The 22314-nt window shown below is 44.5% G+C and overlaps 1 protein-coding gene across 1 annotated transcript in view; it reads left to right on the top strand.

The window, feature by feature from the left end:
- Positions 1-22314, top strand: part of PIK3C2G (phosphatidylinositol-4-phosphate 3-kinase catalytic subunit type 2 gamma) — a 372292-nt gene that overhangs the window by 331533 nt on the left and 18445 nt on the right. Inside the window, 1 exon segment of the mRNA XM_059726204.1 lies at positions 1651-1745. Within this exon segment, the coding sequence (XP_059582187.1) occupies positions 1651-1745 (95 nt within the window).

The following is a 22314-nucleotide window of genomic DNA, read 5'->3' on the forward strand; positions in this document are numbered from 1 at the left end:
TAAATGTCCTAGGGGGACTGTCATGTCTGGTTTTTACAACTGCAGGTATGGCTGCTCTGGTGGATACAGGGAAAAGTGAGGTAGATAACAAAACAAAAAAATAAATCTAGCTCTGAATTGAATGGGGGTTGTCAAAAGCCTAACTGGGGTGACTTCAATTTGCTATTTAAGATAAAGCAGATCCAATACCTTCTAAAAAAACCCAGTCCTAACAAAGTGAAGCTAGTGCTTCCATGATCAGTATGGCAACTTATTATTTTTGTCTCTTAAAATATGTTTCTAGCTAAAGGAAGCCAGGGTAAGGATGTAACTGCGACTACGTTGTTTTCTCTTTCGCCACCATCTCATATTTTTTTCCCAAACGTGTTTAATCATTGAGTGGTAGATTGAAAGACCCAGCAGCAGGGGGGCCACGCTTTTATGGTCGAGACCTTGAGCTCAGATGCTTTTGTTGACAACAACATAAGCGGAAAAGGACACAGCTCATGCTCGCTTAGCTATATTGAATAAGGGGGTTAAGAGGAGCAAACTCTTACTTTTGTCAGTATAATACTAGATATTGTGAACCAGTTTCAGACCTAGCATAAGTTAGCTCTGGTTTCAGCGAATTTTACAGAATCAGAGGGTATTATTTTGCTGCCAGAAGACCTGTGTTTTTCCAGAAGAATGAATACCATGCACAAGTTATCTTTCTGTAAAACTTTAGTAGAGACAAGTTCATTTTTTGTGTATCACTAGGCAAGCTATGGGAAGATATTGTGTTGACCTCACCTAGCTGCTTCCCAATAAAAGGCCTCATGTTCACTGGGATTTTATACTGAGATAGCTCACTGAATCCCATTATACAATGGGTATCCCATTTGTACAAGGACACACCACTTTTACTATTAAAAACAGCTGGCTGTAAACAGAACCTCTAAAAGTAAAAAGGACAAGATATGCTTTGTCTTTTTTCCAGATTATATGTCTGATTCTGCTTGCTTTGAAGCCAAGGGAATTTTTGCCAGTGACTTCAGTGGGAATGGGATCAAAATCTATAACTGCATTTTAGTGACTCTCAGTACCATGAGATCAAATCTGCAACTGTCAAAATACAGAGAAGAAAAGGAAGAGTTTACCCCTGCTATTGCTGGTTGTCATAAATCTACAACAGTTTTGCCTTTCTACCAGCTCTTATGTGCCTCCATAAATTTATTTGGCCGAAATTCTGTGCTGACTTTATATGCCTTGAAGCCCCTAGTGCTTGAAGCTGTTTTTTTTTTTTTTTTCCACAGAAATCCAAACACAATATTTGAATAATATGAGAAAATCACAAACAACACCATTCCCTGTTTTTAATTTTGGTATTAAAAAAGCTTAACAATTTGAAAATGAAATTCCAGCTGAAATTCAGGCTGATGCTGAATGGACAATGTAAAATCTCATCCTCACCTGGGAACTGTTGTTTGGATACTATGTAGTGAACAAATGATAGATAAATTTCAGGCCTCCCTTTTAATGTTTATAACAAGCTCCATTTTAGTGTTTCCTAATTTCCTGCTTGTAATATTTTGTTATGATGTCATTTATAATATTATTTCAATGCTTTAGCTAAGCATTTTTACTAGTATTTTCTCCTAACCAAAAATCTATTCATTTTGCATCTTTCAGGTCCTAAATCTCCTGATCAGAAACCTGGAGTACAGTTAGTTATTACCTATGAGGGAACCTATCTGACAATATTGTTGAAACACATGAGGAGCATTGTAAGTCCTCTTATCATAATTTAGCACTTGAGAGACTTTACATTTGCAGAGTGCTGTGCAAACATTCATCCACACAATGTCCCTTTTGTGATAAGTGCTTTCTACAAGGATATGACAATCCATTTCTGGCAGCATTTGGCAGATTTTGTCTTCCTTCAGTCTTTCAGCCTGGTTTTAAGCCTGGGTGTACAACAGAAACTGTGTTAAGCAGCAATGGTCTTTTCCTGATAATATACAGTGATGATGTGCCCAAGATGATTGTTTAGGCTCTTTTGGCTATCTTTAATATTGATGACCATGGGGGCTGTGTTGACCCTTGATGAGCATGTGTGGAGTCAGATGCCTGTGATTCTGCCCCTTTTTGAGTGATATGAGTTGGAGAAGCTATTCCTCTATCTACAGAGTTTTCTTACGTGAGATACTACAGGTGTGGTACCACTCCTGTTCAGCATGTTCATGGAATTGATCCAGTAAACAGTGAGCTGGCTTAGGTTGCAATATCACTAGTATGATGCTCAGCTCAGCATCTCTCTCTGTCGTTCATTAGACCTGAACAGAAAATGATCTGCTTCCTTGGTATCTGGGTGTAATCTGGGAAGACTGGCAAAGCTCCATCCAGACTCAACACAGGTGGTGCAGATTGGCTAAAGAAAATCTCTTACAGGACCTTACCAGAGCTGTATACATTCATAAATTCATAGATGCTAGGGTTGGAAGGGACCTCAACAGATCATCAAGTCCAACCCCCCGCCTAGGCAGGAAAGAGTGCTGGGGTCAGATGACCCCAGCCAGATGCCTATCTAGCCTTCTCTTAAAGACCTGCAAGGTAGAGGAGAGCACCACCTCCCTTGGAAACCTATTTGAAATTTTGGCCACCCTTACCATGAAGAAGTTTTTCCTGATATCCAGCCTAAATCTGCTGTCTGTCAGTTTGTGACCATTGTTCCTTGTTACCCCAAGAGGCGCCCTGGTAAACAGAGCATCTCCGATCCTTCACTGTGCCCCCATAATGAATTTGTAGGTGGCCACAAGATCACCTCTCAGCCTTCTCTTGCGGAGGCTGAAGAGGTCCAGGTCCCTCAGTCTCTCCTCATAGGGCTCGTCCTGTAAGCCCCTAACCATACGAGCAGCCCTCCTCTGGACCTTCTCAAGTCTATCAACATCCTTCTTGAAGTATGGCGCCCAAAACTGGACGCAGTACTCCAATGTGGTCAGACCAATGCCACATAGAGGGAAAGTATCACCTCCTTGGACCTATTTGTCATGCATCTGCTGATGCATGATAAAATACGGTTAGCTTTGCTGATGATTAGTTTATTCCATCCCATGTATTCATTATTTCATGCAGGGTTTTACAGCCTAGGTAGACTTCTGAATTCCCAATTGCTCCTTCAATTTCACGTAATGGCAGAGGCTAAAAGACCCTTTTACTTTCTGTACTGTGAGGTTGCAACATTTCTTGGAACTCACTGTATTCATTCATGCCTTTTTCACCACCAGATTGGAGTACAATCAGTTGCTCTAAACAAGTCAAATCATGAAGATCACTCCTAAGGATCAGCTGGTATTAAATGAGGCTGACAGCTTAGCTAAATGTATGAGTCATATGAAGCTTACCTCTCTATGTTTTCTATAGGCTATGCTGGTTTATAATTTGCAATTCAAGTATATTCGTTTTGATCTATAAAATCCTATAAGAATTGGTTCCAGAGAGACAATCCTTTCAGTTTCCATGCATAGTCCTGACAGTTCAGATCCGGGAGGGGTGGGCGGACTTTGGATGACAGATGAGCCCCCTGGGTGGTACAGCATGGTTTCCCATGTCGTTCAGATAGAACCCATATACTTTGCCTTCAAAATATAGTGAGTCCTATTTTTAGTTTTTCTTTGCCTTTTTTGTGAGGCTGGTAAAATTCTGGTTTGTCATAGAAATATATTTAAACAGCATTAGTCAGAATGGTACTGTTACTGTGAGGGTTGTATTTTTAAAACTATGCCAGTTCTGAGATGCTCCAGATGTGTGTTTTATAAAATCTGTGGGTATGTAGGATGCTTGATTGTACATGTCAGATGTGGAAGACTATAATGATAGTATAAGGGGGCTGGGGTGGCACAGGTGCTAAGGTGCATGGTTGACAGCCCAGAGGTCACCAGCTTGAGGCCATAGTACAAGCGCTCCCAGTGCTGCCTGTCAGATTCTGACAAATCTGCAAATTCTGCTAAATACCTTGTCACAAGGACACAAAAAAAGGAAAGGATAGTTGTATGTGACTTACATCTTTCAGAATGATGATATAGTGCATATGTACATAACTCTGTCTTGTGAATTCAGATAGATGCTGTGGAGGCTTACAGGGATATAGATCAGGTTATTGGAGGTACCTTAATTTTGGATTTCTGTATTTTCAAGTGTTTGCTATACTGTGAAGTCCTTGTCTTTTGACCTTGACAGTCTAGCGAGCTCAGGTATTCCTTAAGGATTAAGGGTTTAGTCCATAGGGGGCAGATCTACATGAGATGCTACATTGCCATAGCGACAAGCTACAGTGACGTAGATCATCACTACAGTGATGTAGCATCTAAAAATAACCATGCACCACTGGAACTGTGCACCTAAAGCAAGTAATAAATGACTGTGCAGTACCAAGTGTGCAGTCAGGGGCACATGTAGATGCACCCTGTAGAAATTACAAATAATGGCATTAGTCATTGTCAAGATTTTTGAAAGCAAGTCCCTTAAACTTCACCCATTTTTGGCACCTGAATAAATGGGCTTCTGGAAGGGCAAAGCACCCAATTCAATGGGCACTGCTGGTTTTCCATCACTGTTGAAAAGAAAGCCACTGGATTCAAGAGGATGCTTGAAGCAATTATTTTTGGAAAACTTGACGTGATTTTTTTTTTTTTAACAGAGACACGTCTTGTCTCTCTACTTATTGAATATAACTATTATACAGTAACTCCTTCAGAACACTGTTTTTGCTAGGCTACCTTTAAGAAAAGAAGAGAGAAGTTCTTTGTCCTACTAGTAATCACTTCACCATCCAGTTCTGTCTACTACTTTTTAGTAGAAAAGGGGGATTTAAAAGTGTGCCAAGATCATATCTTATTCATGACATGTTAAATCTATTTCAGGTATTTCAGGTATAGTCAGTCTTTTTCATTGTCTTGCTCACTAATTATATTTTAGTGGTCCATGTGTACAGAAACTACTTTGCCATCTTGTTTTATTTCATAATTCATAGTAAATATTTTTCTCTGGTTTCTTCCCATTAGTTTATTATTCTGTTTGGAGCATATGATGTATTCCAACCCTAAAATAATTTTGCTGGGATAAACTTAGCCTTGAGTTAACTTCATGGGACTTACTGGAATAACAACAGGAGATGTCTTCTTCAGTGCGTTAAATTCATTAGTTATTATTTTACTATAGCCACGCGTGTGTGTGTGTAGAATAAAACAGGATAATCCAGACCCAAAGAGCTGATAATATAAGAAACAACAGGTAAAGAAAAACATATGGATGGTTTATAGACATTGTCATTTGTAGGCTTCATGGAAGAGATACATTTTGAGGAGGGATTGCAGAGGGCACTGTGTAGAGTCTTTACAGATTTTTAGACAAGAGTCACTCCCACTTGTCCCAATGGGTTAGCATTGGACAACAAACTCAGGTGCTTGAGACAGTTGTCCTGTAGTATAGAAAACTGTATTAGTTGGCAGAGTGCAAGGGATTTGATAGCTCCATAACTGTGCCATTGCAGCGTATAATGCATTTTTTGCCAACCCCCTTGTTATACCCAAAAAGAAAGAGAAATCAAGTTAAGTCTTTTATGCCAAACCAATAAAGATCCTAAAACTGCTGTAAAGTGCCTTCCACCCTTCCCTAATCCAAATAACATAGCAATCACTTGTGAAGGAGGCTTTTCTAGTCAAGCCTGAAAACAGAGTGTTAAAATATACTTGAAAGAACATGGACAGAGTAAAATTGACTTATAGATATTAGCCTAGAAGGAACTTTTAATGGAGTCTGAGTTCCTGCATAACACAGGCCATAGTTTTTCACCCAGTTGATGCATCTAGGCCAGCAACTTCACTAGTAAAATACTTTGGGCAGCAGTCCAAAAACAAATCTGTGGAACTGGTCAGAAATGTTTGGTCACACTTCAGGTTAAAGCCTGTGGGCAAATAAGGGGAAAGAAAAGTTCTATTCAGCTACTATTGACTGAAATGTTAACAATGTTGTCAACTCCCATGATTTTAAGTTTTGTGATACATACTGCTTTTCTTGAAAGCCTAGTTCCACATGTCATATGCATCCTCTGGACTCTGTTTTCATAAATTTTCAAAAGAAGAAAGTTTTTAGTCTTCAGGGTTGTATGGAAAAGCTTTAAATTGTGCCCTCTATAGGTGCAAAAGCCAGAAGACCAATAAGAAGTCTGGAATTTTGGAAGGCTAGATCCTATTCCACTTATAAGGCACTTAAGTGTGATCCACTTCCTCCCTTATCAAGTCCCTAAACACCATTAAAGTGAGGTCCTGTATCATAATAGTTCAATGTGTATAGTTAGCAATGGCATTGCTAATGCCATTAGTGCAGAGATGCAATGAAGTTGAAAGGCTAGAAGCAATAAGGTAATCCTTGTCAAAGTGAAAGAAATTAGAGAAGGGGAGTGGACTAGAAAGGGAGGGAAATTTTATCTTAGGTTTTTTCTAGACCACAGCCTTTTGATGTCAGGCAGTGGTGCCCTCCAATATTCTGTACTGTTCTATATATGTAACCCCATGACGATATGTATAGAACCTATATCAGTGCAGCACTGGGAGAGCTAATTAGTGCTGCCACTTGGCATAGCTAATTAGCAGGCTCTTGTTGCCATGTTAACATGGCTACATTACTTCTGATCAAGGGGAAACATACATATGTTTGAGGGTGCCTTTGTCTCATGCAGTAAATGTGCAGTGTAGACATGGCCTCAGTTACAGGGGACAACATTATGAGGAACAGGGATGAGACTTGCATCTTGCAGGAAGATTGCATTGATGTAGCTGACAGAAAGCTTGTGACAGGGAGAGAAATAGAACATGGGAGGAGGTTGGTCCGATGTCTGAAAGGGCTTGTCAAGAATGTTTCAGCTGAAAGACCATGAGTAGAAACTTGGCAACAGATAGAGGTGGAAGAGAAACAAGACTCAGGGGGCGTTTGTACACACCACATAGTTTGATCCTCCTTAATTTACCATGACTTAAACATTTTAACCCTGTTTATTTTGGTGTGTCACGTTTGTGTTTGCACACCACAGGCTTTCAAATGACTTAAGTCCCATGTGTAATTCCCCACAGATTTCAGTAAGGGGAGCCAAATACCAATCTACCCCCAGTAATGTCTTTCCTAATGAGTTACAGCAGGAGGCGCCTGTTCATGGGTAAACCGGCCTCCCTTCATAGTCCCTGCCTCCTATGCCCCGTTGGGAGTATCCTGGTAAGTGCCCCCCCCCCACACACACACACCACTCCATGCACCCCACCCCAAAATGCTGCCATTTGCACCCACCTAGGCTCAGGCCAGTCTCCCAGAAGGCATCTCCTTGGTGATCCCAATGACAAGCTGTGTGAATCATCCCCTCCTGCTCCTTTCCCTTCACCCCATGTTACAAAGTAATAAGAATTTATATATATGATTTTTCTTTTTTTATAACTGCTATATCAGAAAAATATGGGGTTGAGAGAAGTGGGTGGTGCCACCCCAGGTGGTTGGCAATTGTGGCTGATGGTGGTGGCAAGGTGGACCAGTGTGTGGGTGTTTCATGTTCGGTTGCTGAAGCAGATGTGTGCCATGAACACTTACTGAAAATTAACGTGGGTGTACTAATAGCATAGAACGGTGTGGGGGGGGGTGGAGGGATGGTGGCAAATCTGATAGCTGTTAGTTTTCTGGCATTTTAGGACTACATTTCCCAGCATTTCCAAGCTGCCAAGGCTTGGAATAGTTTCCATGGGGCCACATCAATAGGGCTGCTTTTCCTGTTCCCCTTCCCTGCCCATGTTCCACCGTGAATACCTGCCACCTTGTCTGTTTGTTTAGCATGGCATACAGCTTTTGGAGAGGTGTTTTGTGAAGTGTTGTTCAAGTGGTGAGTTGCTGGTGGGCTTGGGGTAGAATATGCCCCACCCTCTGCCCACACTCCTAAGCCAGACTCCTTCAGGCTGCTCATAACACTCACTCCCCATCCACCCTCCCCACCAACCCCCAACCACTGAGAGGTATAATTAACCCTTCCACAAGACATGATTCAGGCTGGCTAGGCACCTGTGTGTAATGAGCCTCCCTCCCCCCAAACCACTGCCATACTTGAAGCAAAACCTCCCTACCCCAGTTCACCTCCCCCACAAGCCCTGCTCATCCTCCACCCCCCCATCCATTACCTTCCCCCGCTCACCCCTGCAGACAGACACAGATGTTTATGTTTTAAATAGTAAAAGAATTTATTGTAATGAAAAGAACAACCACTGCTAGTTGTCAGCATCCATATCCATAATATGTGCTGCCAGGCAATCCCGCAGAAGGGCCGCCCGACCGGCTTCTCCTTGTGGATATGTCCTCGGTCCCTGCACTGCTGGGCAGCCATGCCAGGTCTCTGTCTGGCTGCTGCCTGTCACTTCTTCAGCCCATGACTCCCTGAAAACCTCTCTGCAGGTCTCACAGATCTTGTGGAGCATGCAGGCTGCCACTACAAAGACCATGATATTTTCTGGCTCCAGCTTGTGCTGGCTGTTAAGTGCCCTCCGTTGTCCTTACAGTCGGCCAAAGGCACATTGAATGGCCCTCTTGCATCTGCTCAGATGCAAGTTGAAAACCAGCTTCTGAGGGTCCGTAATGTTCCCTCCATAAGGCTTCATGAGCCAGGGCTTTAGGGAATAGGCAGCTATTATAAACGGGAGAATGGCAACACCATGGATCACTGTCTCATGGACTCTGGGTGCATAGTGTCCTTTCTCCACAAGGCCAGGGAGTGGAGATTTTCTGAACATGCATGTCATGTGTGCTGCCCACCCACCCAGTAAAAATGTTTGTGAACCAGCCCTGGTGGTCCACCACAGCTTGCAGGATCATGGAGGCAAATCATTTCCTGTTTGTGAAACACCTCCCCCTCCTTGAAGGGGACTACATTGGGATGTGAGTGCCGTCTAAAGCCCTCACGCAGTTAGGGAACCTGATGGCATTGAAATCATCTATGATTTCCTGAGGATTCCCAAAGGCAAATAAAGTTTGCTGTGATGTCCTGCAGCAGCTGGCATACCTCATGAGTCACAATACCCTGGCTGTGCAGGGAGTCATGCTGAACTGGTTCACAATGTAGCAGAGGCTGGATGGGGTGGACAGTTTCATGATAGCTATGGCCACCCTCTTGTCCGGTGGGATGGCCCAATGCATGTTAGTGTCCTGCCTCTCAATTTGTGGTGCCAGCATCAAGACAATATGATAAAGTGTATCCCTGGTCATTCGTGTGGAAGCATGCCATCTCTGTCTTGCCCCAAACTCTGCTATCAGGTGGAAGACCAATCTAACAATTTGGTTACCAGGGTCACTGCAGAGGGCAGACACCCCTGGCCCCATCAGCTTCAGGTAACCCTGAGTTGTAACCTGAGCTGGATACATTACTGAGGGAGGGGGAAACCTGTTCCTTCTGCCTATGCGACTGGCCTCACACACCTGGGTGGAGGCTTAAACTCCCTATTGTTCTAAGCAATGTCTGAGATGGGGCTAGAGACCCTGCCAGTCTACCCAGCAACCAGTGATGCATTTCAAATTTGCTGGCTGGCAGCCAACAGTTGCTGGCCTTTACTGGATTGGGTAAATGAGGTCCAAAGATCTATATAAATTAAAGACTGCCCAGGAGGCAGGGCAACAGCCATTATGAAAACTCTCAGAGAAGCTGGACCATCTGAAACTCTCTCTCTTAAAACTCATGTTCAATGAACTGCTTGCCTCCAGAGGGAATCTCCACCTGCCTCTGGATGATACTTGTGGGTAAGCTACTTGAGATCTAACTAGATATATAGCTTGCAGTAACTCAGATGCGTGATCAAAGGCTACCATGCCACTGTTTGCTCTAAGATATTTCTCTGATATTGCTTTACCCTGTACCCTATTCCAAACCTACTCCTTGGAACCAATAAAGTCTTCCTCTGTACCTAGCTTGGGAGACTTATTGGGAGAAGGTCCAGATTATTGGTTTGGCTAACCAAGGGAGACCACTATTTGTGCTTCAGACTGAGAGAAGCACCCCAAGTTTTTAGTTTCATAGTTTCATAGTAGCTAGGGTCAGGAGGGACCTGAACAGATCATCTAGCCTGACCCCCTGCCACAGGCAGGAATAAATGGTGTGTTCACAAGACCCCACAGGAGATCGTCCAACCTCCTCTTAAATTTGCCCAAGGTAAGGACGAGGACCACTTCCCTGGGAAGTTGGTTCCAGATTTTGGCCACCCTAACTGTAAAATATTGCCTTCTGATCTCTAACCAAAACCTATTCTCCATCAGCTTATTACCATTGCTCCTTGTCACCCCAGGTGGTGCTGGGGAGAAAAGGGCTTTTCCTATTTGCTGTTGATCTCACCTGATGAGTTTGTAGGCAGCCACCAGGTCCCTCCTCAGCCTCCTCTTGCTGAGGCTGAACAGGTTCAGGTCCCTCAGTCTCTCCTCATAGGGCCTGTCATGCTGCCCTCTCACCAAGCGGGTGGCCCTCCTCTGAACCCTCTCCAGGCTGGCCACATCCCTTTTGAAGTGTGGCACCCAGTACCGGACACAGTACTCCAACTGCGGCCTGACCAAAGTCACATGGGGCGGGGGGGGGGAGTCCACTTCTCTGGACCGGCTTGAGATGCATCTTTGGATGCATGACAAGGTATGGGTGGCCTTGCTGGCTGCAGTCTGGCATTGGCGGCTCATGTTCATCTTGGAGTCAATAATGACTCCAAGATCCCTTCCGCCTCTTGCAGTGGGTCAAGTACCCATCAAGGACTACTAGGCCTGTGTTTCCCAGGGGGCACAGGGCCAAGATCAATCCAGACCCTGGGTGGTGGTGGCGTTACCCCCAGGCTTGTGGATGTGCTCCAGAAAGGGGTTCGGCTGGACATGAGGTGCCCCCAAGGAGGCACTCAGAGCCTGGAAGGTGGTCAGGTGCAGTGAGGTGGGTAGCTCAATGCAGGATCACCCCCTACTGGCCCGTGACAATTCAGAACATCTCCAGCCACTGCTGATCATTCCAGGTACACAGCACAATTCACTCCCACCAGTCTGAGCTGCTCTTGCAGGCCCAAACCATGCAGTTGCTGCTCCTGAGCTTTCTCCACAGAGCCCAGTCAGCTTCCATTTCTTTGCATGCCTCTTGGTTGTCCCACTCCTTAAAATATATCCATTTTCTTTTTCATGAGGTGCCTGTATGTGCAGCCCTGTTCTCATCGAAAGCTTGGAGAAACACTAAGAATGCATATGCTATCATCATTATCCGGTCCTGTATGTCTTATATTAATTTCAACGCCAGCAGTGCTATCACCTCCTCCTCCTGCTCACCCATATCCTCCAGATTCTTCATGTCAGAGTATTCACTGCGTTGTTCTCCATTCTCCACTTCCTATTCCTCACGTATTTTGTCCTGAAATTCCATTTGGTCCTTGTCCATCATCAGCCATTTCTCAGATCTCAGCCATTTCTAATATCGCCACCACCTACAGCACCAAGCAGGGGGCAGGGGGGCTTATGGTCTGAAGCTCTGTCTAGCTCAGGGACAGGCAATTATTTTTGGGTGGAGGGCCACTTAACAAGACTTGGTGAGCTGTTGAGGGCCACATGGTTAGCCCTGTCCCTTGATGGTTGCCCCACCCCCTAGTTGCCATCTTGGGACCAAAAGTCCCACCCTTAACTCCTGACCTTTGCTACCGGAAGTCCCTTCCCTTGGCCCCTGGAAATACTCCTTTTGGCAGAGGGGGTTATCACCTTAGAACCAGAAAAAAACAAATCATACACTAAAAGTCAAACACCTACTATAACGTATATTAATTTTATTACAAAAAAAATTTTGTCGTGATTTGTGTTTGCCTACTGTATATACAGGAGATTGCATAATAACTCAAAACTGAACTTTTAGTCTTTTCTATTGTGTATGGGTGTGTGTGGGGGGACTGTCGGGGGACTTTGTGAGGGGGTGTGGCTGTGGGGGGCATAGGGTATGTGTCGAGGTGTTATGGGTCATTTGTGGGATGTGGGCGTGTAGCTCTGGAACACACTCCTCTTCTGCAGACAGCTCAGGCAACTGTGTGTGTGTGTGCGTGTGGTGTGGTGTGGTGTGAGGGAGAGTGTCAGGGGTGTGAGGACCCCCCCCCACACACACTCCCCCCATGGCACAGCAGCAGGTGGGGGTGCTGGTGCCTGGCTCTGGCCAGCACTGCACATTGCAGTGAGAAGCGCACCCCATGCCCGACCATCTGTATCACCAACACTCTCTGCACTCTCCAGGGCATGGGAGGAGGGAAGCCTCAGGCACTGGAGATGGCTGCCTTCCCAACCCCAGCCAGCTCCCATGCCTGGGGCTTCCCTGCCATGTCGCGCATGTGCAGGGAGTGCCGGCGATACAGACAACCCAGCAGGTGCTGCAGTCCTCACCGTGCCTCCCCCCCCCCCACCCCCTGCTGCTGCCCCCGTTGCCTGCCAGGGCTGCATGCCATGGTGGGGAGGGGTCCTCACACACCCCCACCCTCCCTCACACCCACACCCTGCCCAGTCCAGATCCACCCCTACCAACCCAATTCCTTCCCGCTGCCCAGAGGGAGCGGGACACCAGGGAAGCCTACAGCAGCAGCCCCTCCTGGAGCTAGTGGGGCCGGGCCCTTCTGCCCATAAGGAAACAAGACATAATAGTGTATGTTGGAGGTGTATGTAGGTGCCTTGCTCCCACTTTTGTGGGAGGAGCCAGCTAGGAGCCAGCCTGATTGCTGCTGTTGTATTCACTCTGCATATCCATGTACAAAGATAGGAACCAGCTGCAACAAACCATATCTGAAACATCCTCTGGACACCCAAATTCAACACTGACTTAGAGGAAAGAGTGCTGCCTACTACCTGGCATTACTTCCTGTCCTGCCCTGGTTTTCTCCCAAACAATGGTGCAATAAGAAATGAAACTTTTGAAGCCCTGCTGCTGAGCAGTTTAAGGCCTGCCCATCGCTGCTCATGGACAGGGTAGGCTCCCGTGGGAGAGAGAGCTGATACCAAAGAGCATTGCCAAGTGATCCCTGAGTCTTGTGCCAATATATGTAAGATGTTATTATAGTTCAGGGAGGCATGTATGTGTGATGAATTCAGAATCACTTTGCCTGGGAGGGAAAATGTTCTTAAAGGAAAACAAACTTCTAAAATGTTTCCCTGCAAACAGCTCCAATCTTTCCTCTTTAAATGTTCTTCTGACGCTTTTGTGAAGCATCACTCACTTTTAGTGTTTAATGATGCTCTAAATTTGGTGCATAGGATGATAGAGATGCAGTCAGCTCAGGCTCAGGGAGATGTCCATCCTCTGTGCAGCCCCTGCCCTTTACTGTCTATATGTGACTGCAAAAAAATAATGTGGCTTATGGTGAATGACCTACTGTGGGGAGGAGTTTTGAATTATAACCTGCCTAGACCATTCAGATGTTTCCATGTGCAGGATAGTAAGGAAGTTCCAGCTGAGTGCAGGAACTCGTATCGACTCTCATGGGTTTTGGACAAAGCCTGGGCTGGAATGTAGGATAAGAGTTCCTTCTTGTCCATTCCACAGCAGTGAGTTAGAGCTTTTGTTCTCCTTGTCATTTTGATGCTCTCATGCTTTATTAATACTATTGTGCAGTCCAAAAGACTAATACAGTACCTGCTGCTGCGTGCTATGACACCACTCTTGCAATCAGCTCTGCCTGCAGGATTAAGGGCATAAAGGTAGACAGCAAGAAGATGGGATGCACTGTAGAAACCAGAAGAGAGGATGACTTAAAGATGTGATACATTTTGTTTGATAATTTTTTTTTTCTAGTCCTGTTCTGAGCAATCACCTTACCTCTTGTAGATCTCATGGAGAAGAAGTTGTCAAAGTCATGCATGACCCTTGACTGCTCACACAGTGACAGTGACAGTATCTCCATGGCCTCCCTTTCAAGTGATGTGCCAGCACTAACTCTTGGCTCAGAGTGAAATCCTGTGGTCCTACCCCATTTTATAGTAGACCCCAGTCAACCGTACTCCAGTTTGCCAACTATGTTTCCTTGTGGGGATTAACTTGATCTGGTTCCTGTTACAGATTTCCATTCAGGAGTTGTGAGGAGGAGGTGAGCACAGTGATACCAAGCAGTTCCTTCAAAGCAAAGTATAATCTGTTTATCAGGGGTACATTGGATGGTGTAGGAAATAAATCTGAGAGAAGAGTCTTTCCAGAAAGATAAGCGTTAGTGACAGAATGAGACCAGCAGTTTGGATGAAGAGGGGGTGGTAATACTTCCAGATGTGCATCTCTCTAGACTGCCAAAGAAACACAGTATAAGAAGCCAAAAGCCATGAAAATAATATTCCTGAACTAATGTGAACTCATAAAAAGACTGCCCTGCTTTCTTCTTTTTTTAAAACTGTGGTTTAGAGAATGCATCTCTTTAAAAAAACTAAATGCAAATTAGCCTGGATAGAAACATTTTCCTTTGGACAGAAAATTGGCCACAGGGCTCGAATTGAAAGATAATATTCACCAGAAATGGTTCAACATGAAGAGAGGGGGTGTGTATTATTTTGCCATGGGGCTTAGTGTTTGTTCCCAATGTATTAACAGTAAAAGGTGCCAGACAAGTATATTAACCGACTAATTGCACCATTATTTGTCAATTCATTTATTATACAAACATTTTGAGCAATATTGGCCCAACTCTCTAGTTCAAATGCTAATTGTTAAATAAATTAGTCACTGAATAGCTGTAACATTTGCTAAATGGAGTATACAGTGAATTCTGTTTAGTATTGTTAGGCTCTGGAAGATAGGGAAAAATGGCACAGATGAAATTTGTACTTGGTACTAAATGGGAAAAAATAGTAATGAAAATTTAACAGGAACACCTAGAGATCTAAAGAGATTATATAGAAAACTAACAAAATCAAATCCTTCTTAGATAATGCAAATTCTTTCATCAAGAAAATATTGATCTATGACACACATATTTAATAGGACATAATAGGATGGAGGAAAAAATAGCAGTCAGAGAAACCAGTGCCTGTTGGTAGGGCACTGGACTAGCTTGAATTTACAGTATGACATAGCAGTTAGAAAGGCCAACTCTATCTCACTGTGGAGCAACAAAGCAATATTTCCTCTCTGTATGACTCTCATGTTGGAATGCTGCCCTAAAAGCTGAGGACTACATTGCCAGAAAGATTCCACAAAACTGTGATTAGCAGAGCTTTTGGAATATTTTGATTCTTGAAGAGTGATTTAGTGCAATTAAAATTAGCGTGCTTCCAAACTGGCAAAAGTTGATTATACAAATGTTTTAATAAAGCAAACAGTAAGTTTCAATGGGAATCATGGACTTTAAGCAAAGGAATATCATGGTATAGTGAAATGTAATTAATGGAAACTTTGGTCCTCATTTAATGAAATGCTTTCTCACAGCAAGACACATGAGGCTGTGTGCTTAAGTAGTAGTGTAGTCAAGGTATAGACTTGACTAACTAATTAAAATGATAAAAGCAGTTAAAGACCTAAATAATGCTGCTGTTTCTGCTGTTGCTGCTGCTTTGCTTCTGGATTTTATATTCTGTTTCCATCTGTGCCTTGAAAATAACTATATGACTACAGGAGGGAAATAAAAGAGCAGCATGTGTAAGTGCTTTCTGTTCTCAAAGACTAAGGTTGTTCAGTCCCTCTGATGGTCAGTGGGTTTGTCTACATGAGATGTTTTACTGCACAGTAATCTACTGCACAGTAAAGTGTCACCATCTACACATGCACAGCATTTACTGTGCAGTATATTAGTCTACTGCAGAGCTGCCTACTACCTGGAAATACAGGTTGTAGATTAACCCCACAATAACTATTGCAGAGTAGCTCATGTGTAGACTTCTGACCAGGAGCAAATAGCAGGGGGCAGAAAAAACTGTACCTTCTCCGAGGCAGCTGCTTCCCAGCTCCTGCCTTCACCTGCCAATCAGGGAAGGGAAAATGTGCCTCCTCACAGCTGCTGCTTCCCAGCCCTGGTGCAGCCAATCAGGGCAGGGGCCTGGGGCAGGGAGCTGAGTAGCAGCAGCTGCAAGGGGCAGGAACTTATTCCCAACCCTGTACCCTGATCTTTGGGTCAGGGTATAGGGCTAGGAAGAAGTAGCTATGGGGCGAGGGGGGAGGGAACACTTTCCTAGAGCCATGCCCCAATCCACAGATCAGGCATAGGGCTGGGAGGCAGCTTCCCCAGAGGTGAGACAGCTTTACCCACTCACAGAAACCAGGCCTGAATGGTGTCTCCTGCCAGCTTTCCCTGGCTGCTATCAGGGTGCATTCTGGGGTGCATTCTGGCTGCAGTTCCAATCAGGAGGAAATTTGCAAGCTGCAGAAGCTCAAATAGAAGCAATGCAAATTTCAGTTGGGGCTTTTTGCTTCAGTGCATGTGATCGGACATGCACTTTGGCGTAGGGCAAATTGTGCCACTTGAGGCAAAATAACCCTACCTGGCTCCTCCTGGATCTGCAGCCAGGGGAAACTAGAGTCCAGGGCTCACACCTGTGCTAACCCCAGCAGTATAAAAAGCTGCCCTATCCTGGCCCCATCAGTACAAAAAGCTGCCCTGTCAAGTAGCTCAGGGCTACTCAATCTCAGGAGTTTCTGGGGCCCAGCCAATTGGTACCTGGGGATACTACCCCTTGTGCCAGCTGAAGCAGCCCAGAGAGTTCCCTGCACACTTCACTCACTGTAGCAGTCTGGCAGTGGGGGCTGCTGCCTGGCTGTGACCTGCTGTGCACCTGCCAGACCCAGATGGGGACTGCACGGCCAGCAGTCCATGGGCTGTGGCTGCAGAGCTGGCCTTTGTGCGGCATTGCTGCCATGTGTGCCTCTGTGTGGCTGTCAGGGCAGCTACCACCTGGAAGATGTTCCAGGTGTGGTGGCCTGCTTTGAACTGTCAAAGCGTGTCCTCCTGGCTCCAATTGGCCAGGAGGTCAACCACAGCCAGCTGGGTCCAAGGTGCCAGCTCTGAGCAGTCAGAGTCCTGCCACTGGCCTCCCTAGCAGGAATTTTGGTGTTCCCTATTGGAAAACTGAAAAATCCCTGATAAAAAAAACCCCAAGTCACTCTGTAAAATACCCCAAAATCCATGTTCCTCCATAATTAAAACAAAAGGCCACTACAGAGAGAGAGAGAGAGGCGGCAAACATTTGCGCAATGTTTTATTGATATATCTGCAGTGTTAAAGCAGTTGAGAAGATTACCAGTGTCTCTATTATAATAATAATAATAATAATGTGAATTCTAAATACATGTTTCATGAATACATTAATATATGTTTTGCTGCCCCCCACAGGAGCTGCAGCCCTCCCACAGGGGCCAAATGTCCCCCACAATGGCTACCACTCCCCACTTGTTCCTCCAGCCCCCTGAATTGCTGCCCCACCTGGCCCTATCCCCCACCAGCTCCTGCATCCCCTCCAATGGCTGTCCCACCCAGCCCCACCCCCCCACACTCCCCCAGACCCCACAATGGCTTCCCACCTGGCAACCCTTACTGTGAAGAAGTTCTTTCTAATGTCCAACCTAAATCTGCTTTCCACCAATTTGTGGCCTTTGGCCATGTGTAGATGAAACAAGAGGTGTGTGTGCATGACACTTTAAAATGGGCTAAATGCTTTTGCACCACTTTAATGGTGTCAGTGTCTGCATGCCTTGGCAGCATATTGCCCATTAATTCCTGCCGCTGTAGGAAATTCGGTGGCATAACGCACCTTAAATGACTTGGGGTGCAGCAAACTAAAACGCCTTCATAGATGAAGTGCCCTGCTTAGACAAAACCTTGATAGACCTCATGCACTGTTGCAGCTGTAGAAACTAGATGCTGAACCAGCTCATTACACAATAGTAATTTGGGGGAAAAGGAGGCTTCCTTCTTCCTGGATTTTTGAGTAGTTACAAATAAAAAATGTCCAGAGCACTGTCTAACAAACCCCAAAATCTTCACGTGGATCCTGCTTCCCACACCAAGTTCAAAAGTTAGGTCCTTTCCTCCTCAGAAAGCCAAAGGTTCCCACCACACAGCTATGAGCAAATTGTGTTGAAGAACAAGACTGAACCATATTCTGCTTCACTGAGGTGAAAGAGCAGTGTTTAATGGACCTGAAAGCTGGCAGCTGTGCAGCACAAGAATCAGGCATGAGCCCAAATAACAGAAGCTAGAAACTCTATTCTCCCCTTCTGTCCTGCCAAAAATCCTCTTACAATAATGCTTGCATCCCACTTCGTTCAACTGTAAATATAATGCATTTTTGCTCCTGTTCCCTTTCTTCCACAATAAGTCATATGCAATCCTATAAGGATTTTGCAAAGTAGAGTGCACAGCCCATCTGGGTTCACTATATAGACCAGCAGCACCTATTGTGGGGCATTTGTCATTAAAGTTGCCTCAGTGACTAATTAGAAAGTGTCTAAAATGATCAACTTATTTACTTTAATGACAAATGGATAACAAGTAATAAATGAAAACTACAAAGAAAATATCAAAAATCACAATGTATATGTTATATTTTTCCTCTGTGGAGGATTCACCATAAGCTTGTGACTCTCATTATTTGAAAGCTTCTAGTATTCTAAGTCCATGAAAAATGCACTGGAAAAGCAGCTGCTCCTGGACATCTCCACTCTGGTTTCAGGTATTAGTGCTCTGTAAACAACAAAGAGTAAACAGGTAAGCTTCCTCCCGTGGTCATTCCCTGGTAGAAAGCTGCTTGTCTTCACAGAAGCTTCCTAGAACTCAGTAATCCATGGACTTCTGTATACTTATAGATAGGGATCTACCTAAGTCATGGCAAGCAGAAGGGATTTTCACAAGCTGCTTGTGACCTGCAGAGTTAATTTGGGGGCTTTTTCGCAATGAACCTGCCCCTTGCTGCTGATTGGCCAAGGGACCCCAGTGGCCCCACCCCTCCCCACTGATTAGCAGAGAGGGGAAGGGTCCCTACTTATAAAAACTAGGGTCTATTTACTCTACCGGGTGTGTATGGTACACCCAACATGACTGCTAGCTAGTACCCTTTCCCCACAGACCTTGTTCAAGAAGGTCTCACTGACCTTCCCAAGATGGATGCAGTATCCACCCATTACTCCACCTGGCATGCTTAGATTGCATCTTGAAAAGTTCCCTATGACAATACAAGGGAGGGTTACAATCTCACCAAGACAGTTGATACAGCCAGATTTTTTAAAACTATATATATTTTAGTGAGGAGAGAAAGTTAGCCATATTAGTCTGAAGTCAGACAGGAGACAGGGCGGGATGTCACCTTAGAAAATAACTGGTTCAAAGAGACATAAACTTTTGTAGGTGACAACCTACTTCATCAGATACTACAAACAGGTACAATTTGATGTATGCTTTGGCAGATTTCTGCAATAATTTTCTTTCTGTTAGAAGTGTGATATTGTTATTATATAGTATCCCAAATTGTGCCAAGCATCTCTCAACATTTTCAAAGAATAAAAATAAGACAGTCTCTGGAAATGTTTTATCTCACCTCCTCATCAGTACCTACATTCATGTCATGTTGATTAAACTGACACCTTTTATTATTATTTACTGCTTTTTTATGAAGTTTCTAAAGGGATTAACACAAATTACAGACACAGGGAAATGATGCCCCTGTCTCAGTTATATACTAAGTGTAAATATATGGCAATGCTGCTAGAGTCCACTTCTGTCAATAAATGGCAAGTGTGAATTGAAGTAGTCTTGCAGTCTTTCCAGCTCTAAGATTCAATCCCAAAGCTAAAGTTATATCCCTTGTTGCCTGGTGGGGTCAGGCCAATGCTCAGGATCTCAATATCATGCTGTTAGCCAGGAGGACATGGTGTGCAATTGCACATGCACACTCAAAAAATCAAATAGGTGCATACACACACGCACTACCAACTCAGGCACACACACACATCCAAAATTACCAGTCTAGACACACACACACCTATCACCAATTCAAGCACCTTTACACTATACACACCAAAAGTTAGACAAAAATCAATTGTCAATACTTGCACATCCAATACACAGATCACTAATTCGTATATCTCACACACAATGACATATGTGTATATTCAATAGCTCACTCACAAACCACCCACCTACACATACACACAGGTTAGTTCCTAATTTGGGTGGTGTGGGGTGTATGTGTGTGCTTAGGGTACTTGGGATACCTAGTGTGCTTGGTGACTATGGTAGGGGGAATCAAGGGTCAAAGATCTCCAGAAGGAGGGGAAGGAGGGAGATGGATGGGGGTTAAAATGAGACAGTGAAAGTGCCAGGAGTGAAAGTTGCTGATTGAAAACAGCAGACTGGAGGGGAGCTAGGAAGAAGTAGTGGGGGTCGCCGGCAGGGCTTCTGGGTTGATAGGCAGCATGACATGGAGCAGGTCTGGTCCAGGTGACGATGGCATCCCCAGTGGGTCTGTCTTCACTGCCCCCTTTTATAGAGGCAAACCTTCTGTGACCCCAGTGGCAGGGGGCCTGCCCAGGCAAGGGCCAGCCCCTGGTGCACTGAGCATGAGCATTCCAGGTCAGAACATGCAGTTTCAGGTGTCTGTAATGGTGGCTTGGGTGGGTTCTGCAGCAGTCTTTGTCTTTCAAATCTTGAGCCAGGGAGGGTCAATACAGGGTGATGGTTGTGTCATGGAGTTGATGGTTCAGTCATTCAGAGGGAGCTATTTTTAGACCTACTGCCATTGTCTCTCAAGCACCCTCATTCATCCCCATTCATTCAGGAACCAAGTTACATAGGAGGAGTAGGTATGAGTCACACAGTTACAACAGAGTTGCAGTAGGGTATGCCCAGGCAGGGGACACAAGATGGAGACTTGAAAAACAAAATGGAAACTTGACATGACTTATGCTAACTTACATATGTAGGCCTAAATCATATAGTATCAGTAAAACAGTAATATAGAACAGTAAAAATCAATATAAACATAATACTTATACAATATAAAACAGTGGATATCCATAACAGGGCACTTATTTTAAAAGAAGGAGAAAAAAAAAACAAAAACAACTTGCTACCAAAATAAAATGCTGAAGCTTATCCGATGTCTTAGCTCACTTATACTTATCTATAGGGAATAGAGGGAGAGAAAAAGTCAGAAATGGTTGGGGAAGGGGAGGGAATGTATTTTTGAATAAATAAAAAAAAGAAAAACTGGGGGGTTTGCTATACCCTGATTGGGTGTTCTACAGAAATTAATCCTGCAAACCCTGAACCTAAGAGCATGAGTTGCTACTTTTTCAGCTAAAGAACCAGGTTTGTTAGTTTGTAAATATTTAACTTATTCATGTAGCTCTCGCTTTGGTCTACTGAAGATCAAGGTACATTACTTTAGTAGGGTTAACACAGATTAGATGCATCTCTGCCAGTTTCTGGTCTTTTCAGAGCATCCATTTCAGGTTTCATCACAGAATAGAAATTAAGGGTAGAAGAGATCAATAGATGATCCAGCTTTCCTTCATATATTTTACAGGCCATTGCATTTCACCCAAATATTCTGTTTCAAGCCTAAGAACTATAGTTATGCCAAATATTTCAGTCTTCAAAAACAAAATACTGTATTTACTCAAATATAAGTCAAGGTTTTTTTCCCCAAACAGAATAGGGGAAAAAGCCCCTCATCTTACATTCACATATAGAGAAACCTCATTAAATACATTGTCTATCATTAACCTGCTGCCAAAAACATCATTTTCTCAGTAATGGAAACCAAATATGAAGTTGAATAAATGCAGCCAACACTGAGCATGACTATAAAACACATGGCCAATATTGGACAAATATACCAATGGGAACCTAACACAGGGATAGATTAGCACAGCTCCATCTGAATAAGATGTATGGTGGTGTCCATTATGCTCAGTCCTGCTCAGCACTGACTGTTTTGGCCCATGGCTCCAGAGCAAGATGCACAGGTGGATGCCTGTTGCACCCCTGTGAGCCCCGGGACCTCCAGGACCACCAATGACCCCCAGCTTAGCTGGAGGTAAGCAGGGGCCTGTGGTGGGAGGGACATAGCCCAACTGTGGGAAAGCAACTGGGAGGAGCCAAGGAGGGTCACACACCCACCCCCAGCTCCTACTTGGCCCAGTCCCCCAGGGAGCCACATGACTGGTGCCACCCAGTGCATAAGGCAGGGAAAGCGGGGGGCATTCACCTGTCCCCTTCTTTGTTGGGGGAGGCAAGGCGCTGCTAGGCCTGGTACTGGCCAAACGGGATGATCTAATCAGTGACCTAAGAATTGAAGGGAAGCTGGGTGACAGTGACCACAAGT

The sequence above is a fragment of the Alligator mississippiensis genome, chromosome 4 (genome assembly GCF_030867095.1).
Source record: "Alligator mississippiensis isolate rAllMis1 chromosome 4, rAllMis1, whole genome shotgun sequence".
In the NCBI taxonomy this organism is placed as follows: Eukaryota; Metazoa; Chordata; order Crocodylia; family Alligatoridae; genus Alligator; species Alligator mississippiensis.